This window comes from Carcharodon carcharias, chromosome 5 (assembly GCF_017639515.1).
Source record: "Carcharodon carcharias isolate sCarCar2 chromosome 5, sCarCar2.pri, whole genome shotgun sequence".
NCBI classification, from domain to species: domain Eukaryota; kingdom Metazoa; phylum Chordata; class Chondrichthyes; order Lamniformes; family Lamnidae; genus Carcharodon; species Carcharodon carcharias.
In genome coordinates, this window is record NC_054471.1 from 17,135,982 (window position 1) to 17,155,882 (window position 19,901).

Here is a 19,901-nt window from a genome sequence, read left to right on the forward strand (position 1 = left end):
AATTGGCCGTTGACAGGTCGGTGGTGCACAGCTGATTCGGCTGCGTCCCCGCCTACCTGAACATTGAAATTACGCGGGGTGACATCGGGAGTTCCGCCCGACGTCATCCCGTGCCATTTTACACATCAGCAAGCCGACAGGCAGGGCCTGCTCCCCCAATTTCTTGCCCATAATGTCCTTGACACTTCTAGGATATCATCACTCTCCAGCACTTTAGATATGTGAAAAGGAAATTATTATCAAGAACAATTGTGAGTCCTTTTCAGGTAGAGACAGGAGAATTTATAATAGAGAATAGGGAAACGGCAGAGAAACTAAACAATTACTGTGGGCAGAATTTTACACTGATCGGGTGGGTGCGATCCCAACCTGGTCGGAAATGAAATTGTGCGAGATGATATTTCGCTCGGCGGGTGCACAGAATTTGGAAGATCACCCACCACAATTAAGAGGGTAATTAAGCCCATTAACGGCGCAATTGTCTGTCATTTTATGTAGTCCATTCAATCTTATGGTTGGCAGATGAGCGAATTGGCCAGGAGGCTTTTATATTTTTCAGCAAGCCTCAGCCAAGGGCAAGACAAGTGGCAGAACTTTCTGGCTGACGTGCGTAAAATGTCGTACGCTGACATCGCGTGAGTGTGCCAACATCAGCGTGCAGCATCGCGATATTTCAGTGGGCGGGCATGCTCAGTTTGCCCGCCATTAATTGAAGGTTCATTAAGGCCCTTAACTTGCCAATTGTCCAGGATTTTGAGGGGCCCGTGCGAACTTCAGGTTGGAACATAGGCCCAATGGGCAGGCGGGTAGGAGATTGTTTACGAAAACTCATGCAATGTCGGGATATGTGGACTCAGAGGGGTTGTTCATGTTTTACACAAAGTTTTAATTGGTGAAAATGTTTAAAAGTTGCCTGTGTGATTGTTAGCAGTTCTCATCGATTTCCAAGAGATTCTTGTATACTTTGAAACCAGTCTGCAGACAGTAATCTTTCTCGGGCCTGCAGCTTTCTGGAGGCCTCCATTTAGCATGGGCTTTGGGTTCTGACCTCGCCATTGGAGGCAGCTCGCCTGAAGAGGAAGGGAGGAATAGAATAAGGAGGAGGCCAGGACTGGACAATCAGCCTCCAACGGAGCCACCTTTGGGAGGCTAGGCGCAAGAACAAGGGGCACAGGGCCAAGAGGTTGTCCAAGGTGCAAGGGGCCACAGAAGATGCCATTATCCTGCTGCCAGGGTATATATAGGTGGCAAAGCAGCTACCTCAATATGACTGAGGTGCAGTGCCGAAGGAGGCTCCAACTCTAAAGGGAGACAGTCAACTATATCTGTCAGATGATTGGGCCTGAGATCTCCCCTAACTGTGTGGATGGACACCCCATGCCAGTGACTCTGAAGCTCACAGTTGCCCTCCACCTCTATGCATCTGGCTCCTTCCAGGGCTCAGTGGTGATCTTTGCGGTGTCTCCGATTCAGCTGTCCACACTTGTGTCAAGCAGGTTACAGACACTCTGTTCAGATGGGTATCCACCTTCATCCACTTCCACTGTGACCAGGCAAGTCAGGCACAGTGAGCCAGAGGCTTCGCCGCCATTGCTGGCTTCCCCCATGTCCAGAGTGCTATAGACTGCACATGTGTGGCCATCAAGGAGCCAGCAGATGAGCCCGGTGCCTTCATCAACAGGAAGGGTTTCCACTCCAGCTAGTGTGTGATCACAGGATGCTGATTTTACAAGTCTGTGCAAGGTACCCAGGCAGCTCCCACGACGCCTACATCCTCAGACCCTCCCAGGTGCCAGGGCTCTTCAATGCTCCGGCTTGGTTGGGTGGTTGGCTGCTGGGTGACAAGGGTTATCCCCTGTGAAGGTGGCTCATGACGCCACTATGCCGTTGAAGAACAGAAGCTGAGCAGCCGTACAATAGGAGCCACGGCACCACAAATGCTGTGGTGGAGAGAGCCATCGGTCCTCTCAAGATGCGCTTCCGTTGCCTGGACCACTCAGGGGGCGCACTCCAGTAACCCCCAGATCGCGTCTCTCTGATAGTGGTAGTCTGCTGTGCCCTGAACAATCTTGTGCCGGAAAGGGGGGATGCAGTTGATGATGAAGACCTTGACGCCTTGGTGAGGCTGCACATGATGAATCCAGCAGTGCCTCAGATGATGAGGAAGCACAGGGCGATGATGAGGGGCAGAACGACGACCCGCATTTACACCAAGGAGGCAGGGACACCTGTGACAATTTAATCCAAAGAACCTTCAGTTAACTCCACACACATGGATCAGCAGGAACAGCATTGCCTGGTGCTTCCACACGTGGCACTTAGGTGTTACGTCTTCCACCTGTTCAGCTGCACTAAGGGCTTAGTACAGAAACATCAATGTCCACTCAAACACTCATGATAAATCTGTGAAAAAGAAAAATGCACCACAAACAAAAGACCCTCAGCCATGGTTACAAAGGTGGACTTTATTCTGTCCAAAAGAAAAGCAAACAACACTGCATTGCAATAAGAAAATTTTGGGTCCCTATTCTAAGGGCAACACAAAAGCACCAGTGACAAACCCATTAAGTGCCAAACGTGCCTTATGCTTATGTTTTCAGGTGCTACGTCTAGGTGCTGCCCCATCGCTCGGAGTGGCTGATCCTGCTGTCCTATTGGCCTTGATGACCTTGGCGGGCGTCCTCTGGCCGTGGAGCCTGTGATGGCCCCGCCTGGGAGGGAGTAGCCAGTTCCAGAACTGGCACGTCCCCAGTTGTCGCAGCCTCAACGGAAGAAACTTTGACTGGCAGAGGGGCGGAGGAGCTGCTGCCCTCATCTGGAGCACCGTGAGAGGAGCTCGCAGCAAAGACAGGCAGCTGCTGTGCCAACGTGAGGTCCAAATCTATCTCCCTGCTCACTGCAGATGCATGGTCACCGAATGCCGATGCTTTGTGCCCACAACGTCCATCACATTGGGAATAACTACCCGTGGTCAGCAGCACTGTGAGGGCTTGCAGGTCAGAGCATATACCAATCATAAAATGTTCCATTCAATTGAAGCCCCTCTCTATGAGAGTCGCCAATCTCTCATCGGAGGAAGCCTGAAGCTCTGCCCTGAGGGTCAAACCTTCAGGTGCACTCTGCCTAGACTCCTCCGTCGCAGAAAGCAACTGAACCATTCCGTCATGCAACCCTGCCAGATGCAAATGCACTTCCTACCGCCTTTACTGCGGCTGCTGCATTGGGGACAACTCCAGAGGCATGTCATCAGTGCCGGACTCAGCATGTGCCTCGTCCCCTGCAGCCCTCCGGCTGCTGGCACTATTGGCACTCTCTGCCCCTACCATCTCCTCCAGCGATTGTGATGTGCCCTCTCCACTATGACCCGGGGCACTAGCCAAAAGTAAAGTCCTCACTGAGGTGTGTGTGTCTGCGCTGGTGCCTGGCTGGCTGAAATGATATGCTGCAAGTTGCACATGTTGCGCCTCAGGTGTGGAGGGGGGTGCTGCGGTGTCGAGGTGCAGGTCGCTGTGGTGGTGATGCTGAAATTAACAACAAGGACAGTGCATCAGTCCGCGTACATTCAGTTCAACCTTTCATCCCTTGCCCCCCCCAGCCTCATAAGTCACTCACACTCAAGACCCTAAGGAGATGAATGTTGATGAGGTGGGAAAGAGTCAAGATGAGCTCCAAACATTAAACACATGCAGACAGGCTGGTCAGATGGCCTCAGGAATGCCACATAGCATGTTATGTACCATAGGAGTGGGGAGAGTGCAGAGGTACCTGACCTGGATGCATTCTGGCCTGGATAGTTGCGGGGCTGAGGAAATATCGCAAACACTAGCAACATTTGCCCTGGATCACAGGAGATTGAGAGGTCACATTATTGGCCTTCATTCCATTAGGCCGGGTGGGCAGAAGGCAACATTTCCCCTTGGTGCAGGGATGAGTAACGTGGTGGCATTTATCTAAGTTGAGTGCCATGATGTTCACAGCTGAGGTGCTGAGGACCTTTTGGACAAAGTAATGTGGGGCACACTGGCTGAAAAGGTGCTGGAGATCCCGAACCCCCTCAGATGAAATAAGTCTTTGGCTGTGCAGCATCGATACAATGATATGTTAGACCTTGGTGATAGTGGTCACAAATGGGATAAGGTGACTTTGGAAGGTGGTTGAGACGTGATTCCTCAAGGGGACGCGGGTCCTTTCTATATGACCCACACGTCAGAGTGTCTCAGTCTGTGATTAAACATTGTTTCAGCATTAACGATTGCAGCAACCATCAGTAGTTTGGATGGTGGGCAGACAGAGTGGATGGGACCATTGACCTCAAATGCCTGCCCGCCGGACCCCAGCCTCACCGCCCCCGGCTGCCCTGGCCTCCTGCCTCCTGCCCAGCTCCATGGACTGTTCTTCAAAAGGAATGAGGCACTGCAGGAGGGCGCGCCCACCTCCAGTCCTCTGGTGCTCCCGGGCATTGTGGTGACCTTTTGCCTGCAAAACAGAGAAGAGGATTTATTGGGGCTGCTTGCTCATGTAGTCTGCACATGCACGCCGCACCCAAACCACAGTGGCCCATCTGAGGCCTCCAGCGGCTGCTGTCCACACCACTGGTGATCAGTCCCCAGAAGATAGCACGGCTGGTCCCAACCCCCTCCCCCAACGGCCACCTTGGACACATTCGGCGTCCATCACTTTGAATATCACACGGCTCTTAGCGCCCATGGCAAGCAGGCACAACTAGGTGCAGCACCGATGCCAGCAGATGGCACTTGCCCAAAACACCTTGAGGCACCCCTTGCATCATCTCATTATCATCAATATGACATGTGTTGGAGTTCTGTGTATGTTTCATGCAGCCTTCCCCGCAGGTTGCCCCCAGACTACTCAAATGCCACAGAAACCAACATATGCTGCGGGGAGAACCCTTCTTCTCCTCAACCACTAAGGCTGGTGTAAGCATGATCAGTACCCATTTGCCCACCCAGCATGCGAAGATGCCCAGTGTAGTAACAACAGCAAAACATGGTGGGGTGGTCAAAGGCTAAGGCTGCCTTCTGGGTCAAATGGCCAAGGCAGACACAGTACTCACCCTTCCAGAGCACAGCAAATCATTGAATCGTTTCCTGCTCTGGGTGCCAGTGCGCCACACGTGATCATGGGCGCTTACAGCATCACCCACCTCCTCCTACGCCTGGCTGGTGACAAGGGGGGCCTTCCTCCTCCCATCCTCCGGATACAGCAGGAGCCAACAGATAGACACCTCTTGGAGGAGGACAGCAAAGCATGCATCAGAAAATCGGGGGGCACAGTGGCCCCCCACTGGCCTCCCCTGCAGCCCGCCCCCCACCTCCTGCTCATGCTGCTGAGCAATTGGTCCTCCCTCCCTCTCTCCACAAGTGGCCATGGTGCACTGCCTCAAGCAGGCTGCCTGGCCACTCTTTATACAGACTGCTGGCTCCCCATTGGAACAAGCAGTCTGAGGCCCCGCGACTATTTTCCCGTTCTCCACGGGAGTCGCTAACCTGCTGGGCGGGCCTTAATTGGCCTGCCCGTGGAAAATGGCGGCGTGGCACGTTTCTTCAGCGGCAATTGGCCGCCTGCCCGCCACTGAGTCGGTCGGGCCCGCCCGACCAGCAAATGAAAAATTCTGGCCAAGGTTTCCATTATTAAATAAAATAAGAAGATAAATCTGTGGACATTATTTTTATAACCTACATGTTCAGGTGCCTGATTGTGATGCTCAGACATTTCTTTCTTGATTTTAAAAACTTTATTTCCTGGGTTTCAGGTTTTCAGCTCCCTAAGGCAGCTCTCTGCCTTCAGGTAGCTTTCTCTCAGCGCTCGCCTGTAGAAACGTCATCACCCGCCCTCCTCACTTTGGCAGCGCTGAGATTTTCAGCACATGCTTCACGCTGGCTGGCTGACCGTTAATTGTCTGTCAGCCAGCATGAAATCACAGTGGGAGGCCGATCGCAGTCGGCGGTACATTTTCCGACCACCCCCGGACCCGCTGATTGCGCCTGCCCACCGAGCTGCAAATTCAGGCCTATGTGATTGTCTTCAAGAAGGAAGATACAGAAAATCTCCCAGAGATAGTAGGGAGCCATGGGGCTGCAGTGGCATAGTGGTATTGTCACTGTACTAGTATTCTAGAGACCAGGGTAATCCTCTGGTTTGAATCCCACCACAGAAGGTGGTAAAATTTGAATTCATAAAAATCTGGAATTAAAAGTATGATGATTACCACAAAACCATTGGCAATTGTTGTAAAAACCTATCTGGTTCACTAATGTTCTTGAAGGAAGGAAATTTGCCATCCTTACCTGATCTGGCCTACCTGTGACTCCAGACCAACATTGCTATGGCTGACTCTTAAAATATATTCTAACGTTTTATTGCAATAAATGCTGGCCACATCCCATGAACGAATAAAAAAAATTAGGAGCTGAAGTAAATTAGTATTAATGAGGTATTGCTTGAAAATTAATTGGATTGAATGTTGATAAATTCCCTGGACCTGATGAGCTACATCCCAGAATGTTGAAGGAGGTGGCTATGCATTGGTGATTATTTTTCAAAATTCTATAGGTTCTGGAAAGGTTCCCGCAGACTGGAAAATAGCAAAAGTACATACAAACATACGAATTAGGAAAAGGAGTAGACCATCCAGCTGCCTTTTGAGCCTGCTCTGCCATTCAGGGCTGATCTGATTGTAACCTCCCGCCTACCCCCAAGCCAACTCAGGATCTTATCTTTTTCAATCAAGTCGCGTCTTATTCTTCTATACTCCAGCAGATATAGGCCTAGCCTGTCCATTCTTTCCTCAAAAGTAACCCCACTGTTTAAGAAAAGAGGGAGAGAGAAAATGGAGAACTACAGACCTGTTAGTTTGATGGCAGTAATATGGAAAATGTTAGAATCCATTATAAAGGGTGTGATTACTGGACATTTAGAAAATAATGACATGATTGGGCAGAGTAAACATGGATTTATGAAAGGGAAATTATGTTTGACAAACATATTGGAGGATGTTACTTGAAGCATAGATAAAGGAAAATCAGTGGATGTGGTGCCTTTGGATTTTCAGGAGGTTTTTTTTTAAGGTCCCACACAGGGGGCAGAATTTTCTGCCTGTCAGACGGGCAGGCCCAACCCAATCTCCAAAGGGCAGAGAGCTGATCCCCACCAGCGAATCAGGCCACACCACCATTTTAAGTGGGCAGGCCAGTTAAGGCCCACCCAGTGTGACATCTGGCGGGAAGCAATATGTGCTTCCTGTGCGGGCAGGGGGATTCCCTAAAAGTGAGAGTGCGATCTTTTGCACATGCGCACGAAAGAGCGCACATCTCCCTGAGGCTAAGTGCAGCCTCAGGGAGATCGCTTACACTTTGAACAATATTAAAAATAGAAAAAAAAAAATCCTTAACATGTCCTCCTCATGAGATGGGACATGTTCATAATTTACAGATTAATTTTATTAAAACATTTAACACCCTGCATTAAACCTCATCCCGCCTGTGGATGAGGTTTAATGTTTTCTCTACTTGCCGCTGGGGCTCCTGGCCTGCCCGCCAACATTAAGGTTGGACAGGCAGGTCCTTTAATTGTTTAAATCAGCTGCAGGCCAGCCGACCTGTCAATGGCCAATTGAAGCCATTGACAGGTCGGCGGGCCTGCAGCTGATTTTGCTGCGGGCCTGCCTTCCTGAAAATTTAAATGCCGATTGCAAAATTCTGCCCAGGATGTTAGTAAACAAAATTGGATCACATGGGATTTAGGGTAATATATTGGTTTGGAATGAGAATTGGTTAACAGACTGAAAACAGAGAGCAGGAATAAATAGATCATTCTCAGGATGGCAGGCTGTTACTATTGGGGTACCGCAAGGATCAGGCACTGGGGTCAGGAGAATTCAAAATCTATATAAATGATTTGGATGTAGTGATAAAATGTAATATTTCTATATTTACTGATGACACAAAATTAGGTAGGAACGTGTGTTGTGTGGAGGGTGCAAGGAGGCTTCAAGTGGATTTGAATAGGCTCAGTGAATGGACAGGAACATGGCAGATGGAATATAATGTAATTAAGTGTGAAGTTATCCACTTTGGTAGGAAAAGCAGAAAGGCAGATTATTTTGTAAATGCTGAGAGTATGGGAAGTGTTGATGGCCAAAGGGATCTGGGTGTCCTTGCTCATGAGTCACTAAATAATCCCTAGCTCGAGATTTTCCCACAAGCAGAAACATCCTGTCCACATCCACCCTGTCAAGATCCCTCAGGATCTTTTATGTTTCAAACGTCACCTCCTACTCAGCCGAGTTGCCTTTTGTTTACAGGTGTGAATATCTCACACCTTTATAAGACAACCTGGATCCCTCTTTAATAACCAAGCCACCCAAGCTTGTTGTTGGGCAGAATTCAGAACAGGTCAGGTGATCCCCTTCATTCCTCCAGTTTACCGCAAATTAAAGAGGCAGTCCCAAAACTTACAAACTTCATTTTTGTATCAACAATTAGCAAAAATGTTTCAATCAAGCTTGTATTTGATATATATAAAATTTTATAAATGTTTTAGTTTCCACTCCTCTCATGAAGGCATGCCATATTCCCATGAGCAGCACCTGTCCTCAAGCATGCATCCTTCATGTAAATGTAATAGTGAATATATAGCATTTGATCCAAGCTCAATCCTGTTCTCGCCCAATGCCTTGACACATTTTCTAGCAGAGATCATTGGGGATCTATTGAAAACCGGAACTTGCTTTATTTTTTCCCTTTCTAAAGTCATAGAGTTAGACAACACAGAAACAGGCCCTTCAGCCCATCATGTCCATGCCAGCCATCAAGCACCTATGTATTCTAATCTCATTTTCCAACACTTGGCCTGTAGCCCTGTATGCTATGGTATTTCAAGTGCTTACCTAAATACTTCTAATACAGGATATCAAAAGCATTTGTATGTCTTCTACTGCTCCAGCTAGGAACAACTAACAGCACAGATCAGGTTGGAAAGTAAGTCATTCTGGTCTGTATAGTTTACTTCTACACTGGAGAATGTGTTTACCAAATGAACTATCGGCAAGCAACATGAATAGTATCTTGAAAGAAAGTCACTAAATCCTGGCTTAGTAAACTTGCATCCAACTCTGTGAATGTCTAATTTACACAAATTTGTTATTTTCCCAATGTATTACTTTCATTGTTTATTTGTAGACTAGGTGTCCATTGTCTATTTTACAGACATCCATCAAGTACACCAATGAGCCTCCTCAAGGAGTGCGGGCAGGACTGAAAAGAACGTTTAGCGGGATCTCTCAAGACCAAATAGAATATTCAAACCTACCCATGTGGAAACCACTACTATATGCAGTCGCTTTCCTGCACACCACTGTCCAGGTAATAGAGCCTAGACCTGATTGCGCTATACTCTGATCTAGAAATATACTCATTCAGTGAGTGTGATCGATTTTATACTTCAGGCATGACACTGGGTTGGTGGGAAATATTTGCTGGTGTACCATTGTCTTCTATTTTAACCTGCTCATCTGAACAGTTAGTAGTGACTTTCACATAAAGCCAGAGGTGACTTTCTTTAAAGGTGCCCAATGATGTCATTGAGTCCCAAATGCAATTTTCACTGTGGCCCAAGTAAGATAGTTAATGTGGCTTACCTGCATAAAACAGTTAGGAAGCAGCAACTGATTGGAGGGCAGAATCAAGAGAGGCAGGAAGCTACTAGCCAAAACCAAAGAACCAATAGCTGGTATGAAAGAAAGTTACAGAAAACGGGTTTTTGGAGGAACTTCCAGTTCGCAGTAGAGCCTGGGGCCAGGGTAGGTAAAAATCTCCCTTGTGGCATCCAGAAGACCAGCTCCATTAAGAGTACCAATGAGCCCTTCAGCAAGTGTGTGCAGGATTGAAAAGAACAGCCCAGGTGTACTGGGTGTGCAGCAAAAGCATTCAAAGTGGGTGGATCAACATCAAAAAACATTTAACAACGTGTGCACAAGGGGGAGAAGGGCAGTGCTTCTACTGAATATTAAGGTCATTTGGATTCTTCAAAATTTAAATTTGATGACAGAATTTGTATGGCACAGAAGGAGGCCACTTTGTCCCATCATGTCTTTTTTTTATGCATTTGTGAGATGTGGGCTTCCTGGCTGGGCCAGCAATTATTGCCTGCCACTAGTTGCTCTTGAGAAGATGATGGTTAGCTGCACCTATTTAAATGACTTTAAATTGTGAATCATGGAAAATTGTGCTGTGGATTATGGCAGACTGCAGGAATATTGGTTAAGGATGAGTAGATTCACGCCAAATAGCTCAATGCAGAGAAAAGGTGAGATAAAAGATTTTGGACAGGATTTTCCTGTCAGCGAGCAGGGGTGGGTGGGGGGTTGGCAGGAGCCGGGGGGCCTGCTCTCCGACGTTTAAAATGATGTGTGGTGACATTGGGCGGAACTCCTGATGTCACTGCGCCCCATTTAAATTTTCAGGTAGGCGGGGACGCAGCAAAATCAGCTGTGCATCCACCGACCTGTCAATGGCCAATTGAGGCCATTGACAGACTCATTTAAGTAATTAATGGACCTGCCCGTCCAACCTTAAGGTTGGCAGGCAGGCCAGGAGCCCTGGCGGGCATTAGAAAAAGCCTGAAACCTCATCCACGGGTGGGATAAGGTTTCATGTAGGTTTTTAAAAATTTAATTAAAGTGTTTTTAAAAGTTATGGACATGTCCCAACTCATGTGACAGTGTCACATGAGGGGACATGTCAGGGAATTTTTTTTTCTATTTTTAATATTTTTTAATGTACAGCCGATCTCCCTGAGGCAGCACTTTGCCTCAGGAAGATGAATGCGCTCTTTCGTGCGCATGCACGAAAGAGCACACCCTTGGCAGACGGAATCCCCCCCGCCCTCACAAGGTGCATATAGTTGTGCGGATGTCACGCTAATTGGCCTGCTCATGTAAAATGGTGGCGTGCCAATCAGATGCGCGCCTCCACACGCCCGCTCTTCAACATCCCCCCACAACGGGGAGAATATTCTGCCCTTTGAAAAGACAAATAAGTGAAGAAATACACTGCAATGGAATAAAGGTAGTTAAACTTTAGACCTCATGGGTATAGGATGTTAAAAGTGCCAATGCAAGTCAATTATGTCATAACAAGACAAACAGAATGTTTGGGATTTTATCTAGAAGCACAGAATACAAAAACAAGAAAATCAAATTTGACTTTGTCTTTGTTTTAAATGTTAATATTGATCACATAGATTCACTACATAGAAACATAGAAACTAGGAGCAGGAGTAGGCCATTCGGCCCTTCAAGCCTGTTCTGCCATTCATTATGATCATGGCTGATCATCCAATTCAATAGCCTGCTCCCGCTTTTTCCCCATATCCTTTGATCCCTTTCGCCCCAAGAGCTGTATCTAACTCCTTCTTGAAAACATACAAAGTTTTGGCCTCAACTACTTTCTGTGGTAGTGAATTCCATAGGCTCACCACTCTCTCGGTGAAGAAATTTCTCCTCATCTCAATCCTAAATGGTCTACCCATATCCTCAGACGGTGACCCGTGGTTCTGGACTCCCCCACCATCGGGAACATCCTTCCTGCATCTACCCTATCTAGTCCTGTTAGAATTTTATAGGTTTCTATGAGATCCCCCCTCATTCTTCTGAACTCCAGCGAATATAATCTGAATTGACTCAATCTCTCCTCATATGTCAGTCCCACCAACCCAGGAATCAGTCGGGTAAACCTTCGCTGCACTCCCTCTATAGCAAGTCCTCAGATGAGGAGACCAAAACTGCACACAATATCCCAGGTGTGGTCTCACCAAGGCCCTGTACAATTGCAGCAAGACATCTCTGTTCCTGTACTCGAATCCTCTGGCTATGAAGGCCAATGCACCATTTTGCCTTCTTTACCACCTGCTGCACCTGCATGCTTGCCTTCAGCGGCTGGTGTACAAGGACACCCAAGTCTCGTTGCACATTCCCCTTTCTCAATTTATAGCCATTCAGCTAATAATCTGCCTTCATGTTTTTGCTACCAAAGTGGATAACCCACATTTATCCACATTATATTGCATCTGCCATGCATTTGCCCACTCACTCAGCTTGTCCAAATCACACTGAAGCATCTCTGCATCCTCCTCACAGCTCACCCTCCCACCCAGCTTTGTGTCATCTGCAAATTTGGAGATATTACATTTAGTTCCCTCATCTAAATCATTAATATATATTGTGAATAATTGGGGTCCAAGCACCGATCCCTTTGGTACCCCACTAGTCACTGCCTGCCATTCGGAAAAAGACTTGTTTATTCCTACTCTTTGTTTCCTGTCTGCCAACCAGTTTTCTATCCATCTCAATACATTACCCCAATCCCATGCGCTTTAATTTTACATGCCAATCTCTTATGTGGGACTTTGTTGAAAGCCTTCTGAAAGTCCAAATAAATCACAGTCACTGGCTCCGCCTCATCAACTCTACTAGTTACATCCTCGAAAAATTCCAGTAGGCTTGTCAAGCATGATTTCCCTTTCATAGATCCATGCTGACTCTGTCCAATTCTGCCACTGTTTTCCACGTGCTCAGCTATTAAATCTTACATAATGGACTCTAGAATTTTCCGCACTACCGATGTCAGGCTGACTGGTCTATAATTCCCTGTTTTTTCTTTGCTTCCCTTTCTAAATAGTGTAGTTACATTAGCTACCCTCCAATCTGTAGGAACTGTTCCAGGGTCTATAGAATCTCAGAAGATGACCACCAATGCCTCCACTTTTTCTAGGGCTACTTCCTTAAGTACTCTGGGATGGACATTATCAGGCCCTGGGGATTTATTGGCCTTCAATCCCATCAATTACCCCAACACCATTTCCCTACTAATACTGATTTATTTCAGTTCCTCCCTCTCACTAACCCCTGTGTTCCCCAACATTTCTGGTATGTGTTAGTGTCCTCCTTTGTGAAGACAGAACCAAAGTATGTATTTAGTTGGTCAGCCATTTCTTCGTTCCCCATTATAAATTCCCCTGTTTCTGACTGTAAGGGACCTACATATGTCTTCACCAATCTTTTTCTCTTCACATACCTATAGGAACTTTTACAGTCAGTTTTTATGTTCCCTGCAACTCACTCTCGTACTCTATTTTCCCCTTCTTAATCAATCCCTTGGTCCTCCTTTGCTGAATTCTAAACTGCTCCCAATCCTCACGTCTGTTGTTTCTTCTGGCCAATTTGTATGAGTCTTCCTTGCATCTAATACCATCTCTAATTTCCCTTGTAAGCCATAGTTTGGCCACCTTTCCTGTTTTACTTTTGTGCCAGACAGGAATAAACAATTGTTGCAATTCACCCATGCACTCTTTGAATGTTCGCCATTGCCTATCCACCGTCATCCCTTTAAGTAACATTTCCCAATCCATCATAGCCAACTTGCGCCTCATACCATCGTAGTTTCCTTTATTAAGATTCAGGACCCTAGTCTCAGAATCAACTACGTCACTCTCCATCTTGATGAAGAATTCTATCATATTATGGTCGCTCATCCCCAAGGGGCCTTGCACAACTAGATTTCCAATTATTTCTTTCTCATTACACAATACCCAGTCGAAGATGGCCTGTTCTTTCATTGGTTCCTCAATGTATTGGTCCAGAAAAACATCCCGTGTACACTCCAGGAATTCCTCCTCTATGGTATTGTTACTAATTTGATTTGCCCAATCGATATGCATATTAAAGTCACCCATAATTACAGATGTTCCTATGTTACATGCATCTCTAATTTCCTGTTTAATGCCATTCCCAACATCACCACTACAGTTTGAGGGTCTATATACAACCCCCACAAACATTTTTTGCCCCTTAGTGTTTCTCAGCTCTACCCATACAGATTCCACATCATCGGAGCTAATATTTTTCCTCACTGTTGCATTAATTTCCTCTCTAACCAGCAATGCAACTCCACTGCCTTTTCCTTTTTGTCTGTCCTTCCTAAATACTGAATACCCCTGGATGTTCAGTTCCCATCCTTGGTCACCCTGCATCCATGTTTCCATAATCCCGACTATATCATACCTGTTTACATCTATTTGCGTGATTAATTCATCCACTTTATTGTGAATGCTCCTCGCGTTAAGGCACAAAGCCTTAAGGCTTGTCTTTTTAACATTACTCAGGTTACTGAGGCCCTGTTTGATTCTTGCCCTTGATTTCTCTATCACTTTTCTTATTCCGCTTTCTGTCTTTTGTTCTTGTCTTTGATTCCCCTTCCTCTGACTCCTTGCATAGGTTCCCACCACCTGCCATTTTAGTTTAAACCCTCCCCCACAACTCTAGCAAATGTTCCCCCAGGACATTAATCCCAGTCCTGCCCAGGTGTAACCCGTCCAGTTTGTACTGGTCCCCCAGAACCGGTCCCAATGCCCCAGGAATCTGAAACCCTCCCCTTCACACCAACTGTTCGACCACGTATTAATCCGATATATCGTGCTTTTTCTACTCTGACTGACACGTGGCACTGGTAGTAATCCTGAGATCACTACCTTTGAGGTCATACAAATGAGTGATTTGAAATTAAGCCTGTTCCCATTCTCTTCCTGTTGAACTGAGCTGAACCTCTGAACCTGTATCCTCTCCATCACTAAGACTGCCTACTTTCAACTTAGCTACATTCTCCATTTCCACCTTGCCTCATATCATGAGCCATTGAAATCCTCAACCATGCTTTTATTTATCAACAGATTTAACCATTCTAATGTCCCCCTGGTTGATCTACCATCTTCCAATCTCCATAACTTTCAGTTTATCCAAATCTTGGCTGTCCTGGCCAGCACCAGATTCTGCTCACCTGCCACTCTTCTGCAAGCTGGCCTATATTGGTTCCCTGTTCAGCAATACCTCAATTTTATTGTTAAAACCCCTGCATGGCTTCATCCATCCCTATCTTTATAACCTTATCCAGCCCTACAGCCCTCCAAGAATTCTGCCTTCCTCCAACTCTGGCTTCTTGTGCATCCCCAGTCCCTCTGCCCCACCATTGGTGCTGATGCCTTTGGCTTTGATGCCCTAAGCTCTGTAATACCATCCCTAAACCTCTTTTGGTTTCTACCTCTCTTCCTTTAAGATGCTTCTTACCAATAAAGCTCTTTGATGAAGCTTTGTTCAACTTTCCTAATATCTATTTATGTGGCTCAGTGTCAAATGTTGGTTCGTAATGCTCCTGGAACTCACCTTGTTACTTTAAATGTGTTGATGTTGTTGTTGATGATGTTAACCTAATTCATTAGAAGGAATTTAAAATCTGGTTTAAATACAACAATTTCCTTCCAACAGGAACGGCGCAAGTTTGGACCACTGGGATGGTGTATTCCATATGAGTTTAACGCTTCAGATTTCATAGCCAGTGTCCAGTTCATACAGAACCACCTGGACGATTGTGACAAAAAAAAGGTGTGTTACAATCTTCCGATAAGTAGTAATATTAATTAACAACAAGAAATCAGTTTTTTATCATTAATACGTCAGTGTATGTTGCAGAAGGGGGTAAGCAATTATCTCCTTAACTAATAAGATTTAAGTATCGGGAAATAAACACAGGAAGATTAAAGTTGGTTGAATAAAATGGAGTGAATTCAATGTCAAGTCAGGTGCAGGAAGAGAAATAGAGAGAGAGAGAATAAAAAGAAAAATTTCTTAAACCTTCCTGAAGAATTCAAAACCTGAAGGAATGAAATTTCACATTTGAAATATTTACATTACAGTGCCAGTGAACTGATTGCAGTAATTTACAATTATCATGCCTTTAATAGGGTACTTATGCTACTAATTGCTAGCCCTAACTATTGACAGCAAATTTAGTTCATAGTCAAAGACAGCAACTTATCGAACTGAATGCATGTCAATGCTAAGGCAAGCAGTGAAATACTATTTTTCACGCAATGAACAGAGAAGCTTCTCTTTGGCAGTCCCTCAGGATTGAGGATGACTAGTTTTGATACCATTTCAACAGGATCTGAAAGGGCTGATTAGTCCAAGCACCACCTTCCAACAGGTCAGGTAAACATTTAGAGGTTTGAACGTTCTCTCCGACCCCTCGACTTAATCTCTGCGCATTCCTGATAAAGTTTCTTGATGTGTTTGGTGCCTTCCTGAATGAACCTTCTAAGTTTTGATTGGTAACAAGCCAGGGACTCCCATGAGTTGGTAGGAATGTTTGATCTCTTTGGGGAAAATTTAAGGACACTTCAAAAGCATTTCCACTTTCCTTCTGAGAATTTCCTGCCACAACTGAGTTCTGAGAAGAACAGTGGCTTCAGGAGTCTGGTATCAGGCATACAAACACCATGTCCCGCCCAGGAGAGCTGGTTTTAGTGATTAGCAACCCGATGCTGGATGTGCTGGCTTGAGTTGCTGCTGTTGGACTACCCTTCTTGCCACTGGATTTGGAGGATATTGTGAAGGCACCGCTGGTCATACTTCTGCAATGCTCTGAGGTGTAGGGATCACTGCTGCTCGGTAAACCATAGACCTTAGTCTTGGGTTTGAGATTCTTATCTTTCAATGCTGTTCTCAATCAGTCAAATACTGAGCTGGCACATTGGAGGCGATGATGAATTTCATCATCTATAAAATGTAAATAAGTCCACCTTTTCCAGAATCTAGCTGTTGATCATAATTGATTGAGAGGAGGTGTTGTGCCGTAGGAGTTGGTTGGAAGAGGACCTTAGTTTTCTGATTTCGTTAATGGCCCATTTTCTCAACTGCTTCGAAGAAGGAGTCAACAATGAACCCGGACCTCATGAAAGCTTTTGACTGTGTCAACCATGAAGGCTCATTGAGGATCCTCCTCAGAAATGCCCTCAGAAACTTGTTGCCACCCACTGCCTACTCTACGATGACATGCAAGCTGTGATCTTCACCAACAGAACCACCAGAGACCCCAGGTCAGTGAAGACAGGGGTCAAACAAGGCTGTGCTATTGCATCAAGCCTCTTCTCCATCTTTCTCGCTGCATGACTACAGTTCACCTCCAGCAAACTACCGCCAGGTGTGAAGATAATCTACAGAACAGTTAGAAAACTGTTCAACCTACGCCAACTTCAATCTAAAACCAAAATCACTCCACCAGAGGAGCAGTGAAACTCTGGCAGCAATATTTTGACATTTATTTTTATTCTTTCACAGGATGTGGGCTTCGCTGGCTAGGCCAGCATTTATTGCCCATCCCTAATTGCCCTTGAGAAGGTGGTGGTGAACTGCTTTCTTGAACCGCTGTAGGTACACCCATTGTGCTTTTGGGAAGGGAGTTCCAGGATTTTGACCCAGCTACAGTGAAGGAACAATGATATAGTTCCAAGTCAGGATGGTGTGTGGCTTGGAGGGGAACTTCCAGGTGCTGGAGTTCCCATGAATCTGTTGCCCTTGTCCTTGGGCATGGGTTTGGAAGGTGCTGTCGAAGGAGTCTTCGTGAGTTTCTGCAGTGAATCTTATAGATGGTACACACTGCTGCCACTATGTGTCAGTGGTGGAGAGAGTGAATGTTCAAGGCGGTAGTTGGGGTGCCAATCAAGTGGGCTGCTTTTTCGTGTTGAGCTTCTTGCAATACGCTGTGCTCATGCAGGCAAATGGAGAGTATTCCATCACACTCTTGATTTGTGCCTTGTAGATGGTGAACAGGCTTTGGGGAGTCAGGAGGTGAGTTCATTGCCGCAGGATTCCTAGTCCCTGACCTGTTTTCGTAGCCACAGTATTTATATGGCTAGTCCAGTTCAATTTCTGGTCAATAGTTACCCCCAGGATGTTACATACATACAAAACTTAACAAATTAGGAGCAGGAGTAAGCTACTCGGCCACTTGAGCCTCTCACCATCAAATGAGATCAGGGCTGATCTGATTGTAACTGCCACTCCACACGGTTAACTGCCTGAGTTCAGTTCCACTCGGCAATATTACAGGTTCCAGCAGCCTGTGGGGAGGACACGTGACATACCTCCCACTTCTTCTCCTGGATGTTGGACAAAGGACGCATTTTCCCAGGTCTGGAATATTGAGGTATTTAATAGAGGAGTCAGGGTCCCCTTTTTTTGTCCTTTGCAGACGTTCTGCCTCCATTGGCTGGAGCTCTGTCTTAGAAATGTAAAGAGGATGGGTGTATTTCTTTGGAACTTGTTTGTCAGCTGTCACAGAAGGCATTAGTACCTTTTCCTTCTGTTGGGGGCCAGGCATTCCAAAGTCTTGATTCAGCATCTTCAGAAAGGTCTTCGAGGTTTCACAGGCTAGTTAGCACTCGGGGCAAGTGATGGTCAAGCTACTTGGGGTGATCTGCAGGCAAGGCTGGACATCTCACTCTATGCTGCCAGGCCCTGGGATTATATGGTTGCATTTCTCTTGCCAGTCCACTTTGGTAATCTGTGGGTTCAGGGGTTCGGCTGAGGATCAGGAGAATGGGGTGTTTTAAAGGGACCATGGTGTCTTTAGGGGATTCCAATTTGGGGTCTGGTTCAGGTGCTTGCACAACAGGAGAGTTCCTGTTACCAGTGCTAGGTGCTTTTGGTTGGCATGGCAGCAGACAGGCTGTTAGCCCCTGAGCTTGGGCCAGCCTTTCTGGGTTGGGAAGACCAGAAGATGGCCTTCTACCAGGGATCTCTCCCACTTCCATACCGGATATGGTTACATGGCTGTAGCCTAGTGGGGGGTTATGTATCATTTAAAGGGGTGGTTTACCCTGCCTAGTCCTCTTGCAATTCTGCATGATGGTGGTTGAGCATAGGGTCCAATCCGCTTGGAGTCCCTCTGCTAGTCAGTTGCGTGATAGGTTTGGGACACTACTGCCCTCTGGGGAATGGTCAGCTCTTGCTGTTACTCCGGGTGGCTTATGACACATGTGAAGCATCACCCTCCCTCTTTCTGGGACAATTTTGGAACTTTTCTGCTCCACATTAAGCTCGACATAAAGTGGTCAGCTAGATCAATCACTGGTTTCCTGGCTGGGACCTTTGGCTTTGGATAGGGTGCTCTCCTAACATGTTCAATGTCCTTTGGAACACCACTGCTCATGAGTAGTGGTGCAGGTCCAGCTACCATCATGGTGACTGAGGGAGGCATCTCCCTACCTATCAGTTTATGGGTTTGGGAACTCCCTTTGTCCCTATTTAATGCCGGAAAGAAGGTTTCTGCCAACCATGTTTCAGGCAAGACCTGAACCTTTTCTGGGCTTAATAACCTGTCTTCTTTCAGGCTTTTTGTCTACGTGGGACATCTCCCTCACTATTTCTTTCCCTGCTTTATGACTTCCCAGGTCCCTATTTTATTTGGAGATATTTAGGGAATCTACTTCAGATTATAGGGGCCTTTTCTGGACCACCAGCCTGGCTTCGGACTTGCTACCTTCGAGCAGCTCTCACTCAAGCTCTATAGGTATTCTCCCACCCCTTGAGCCTCGGGACCTCCTCCAGCTTTCTGCCCTTCTGCGGTTTTCTGCTACTTCGTTTTGGCCTTTCTGCTTTTGCTGGCTAGCACCTGACTACCAGCCAAAACATTCGCAAGGAGGAACTCCATTCCTGCTACGTAGCTTAGGGACAATTCCAACTGCAACAGGAGGTCACACTCTAGGTGGACCTTGTGGCGGCGTGAAAACACAGATCATCCTCCCACTGCACTGATAGGGGCTTTGGTCTTCGTTGGGGGGGCTTGAGGATAGGTTTAGGTATCCCTCTAACATTGAGGACTGGGTGTCCCCTCTGTCCCAAGGCAGTACAACAGACTTTCTCACATTTTGGGCCAGGTAGGGGAACTCCACTCCTGAAAGAACAAAACTCCAGAAACTCTCTAGAAGTTTGTCCAGCTCACACATGCATAGTGCCATGCTCTCCAATGGGTGAGCTTCTGTATCAAAAG

General features: G+C 46.5%; 1 protein-coding gene across 1 annotated transcript in view; it reads left to right on the plus strand.

Annotated features, from left to right (window-relative positions):
- LOC121278115 (dynein heavy chain 8, axonemal-like) overlaps window positions 1-19,901 on the plus strand; it is a 1,831,678-nt gene that overhangs the window by 1,706,300 nt on the left and 105,477 nt on the right. Inside the window, exons 86-87 of the mRNA XM_041188200.1 lie at window positions 9,228-9,383; window positions 15,338-15,454. Of these exons, the coding sequence (XP_041044134.1) occupies window positions 9,228-9,383; window positions 15,338-15,454 (273 nt within the window). The remainder of the gene's footprint in view (window positions 1-9,227; window positions 9,384-15,337; window positions 15,455-19,901) is intronic.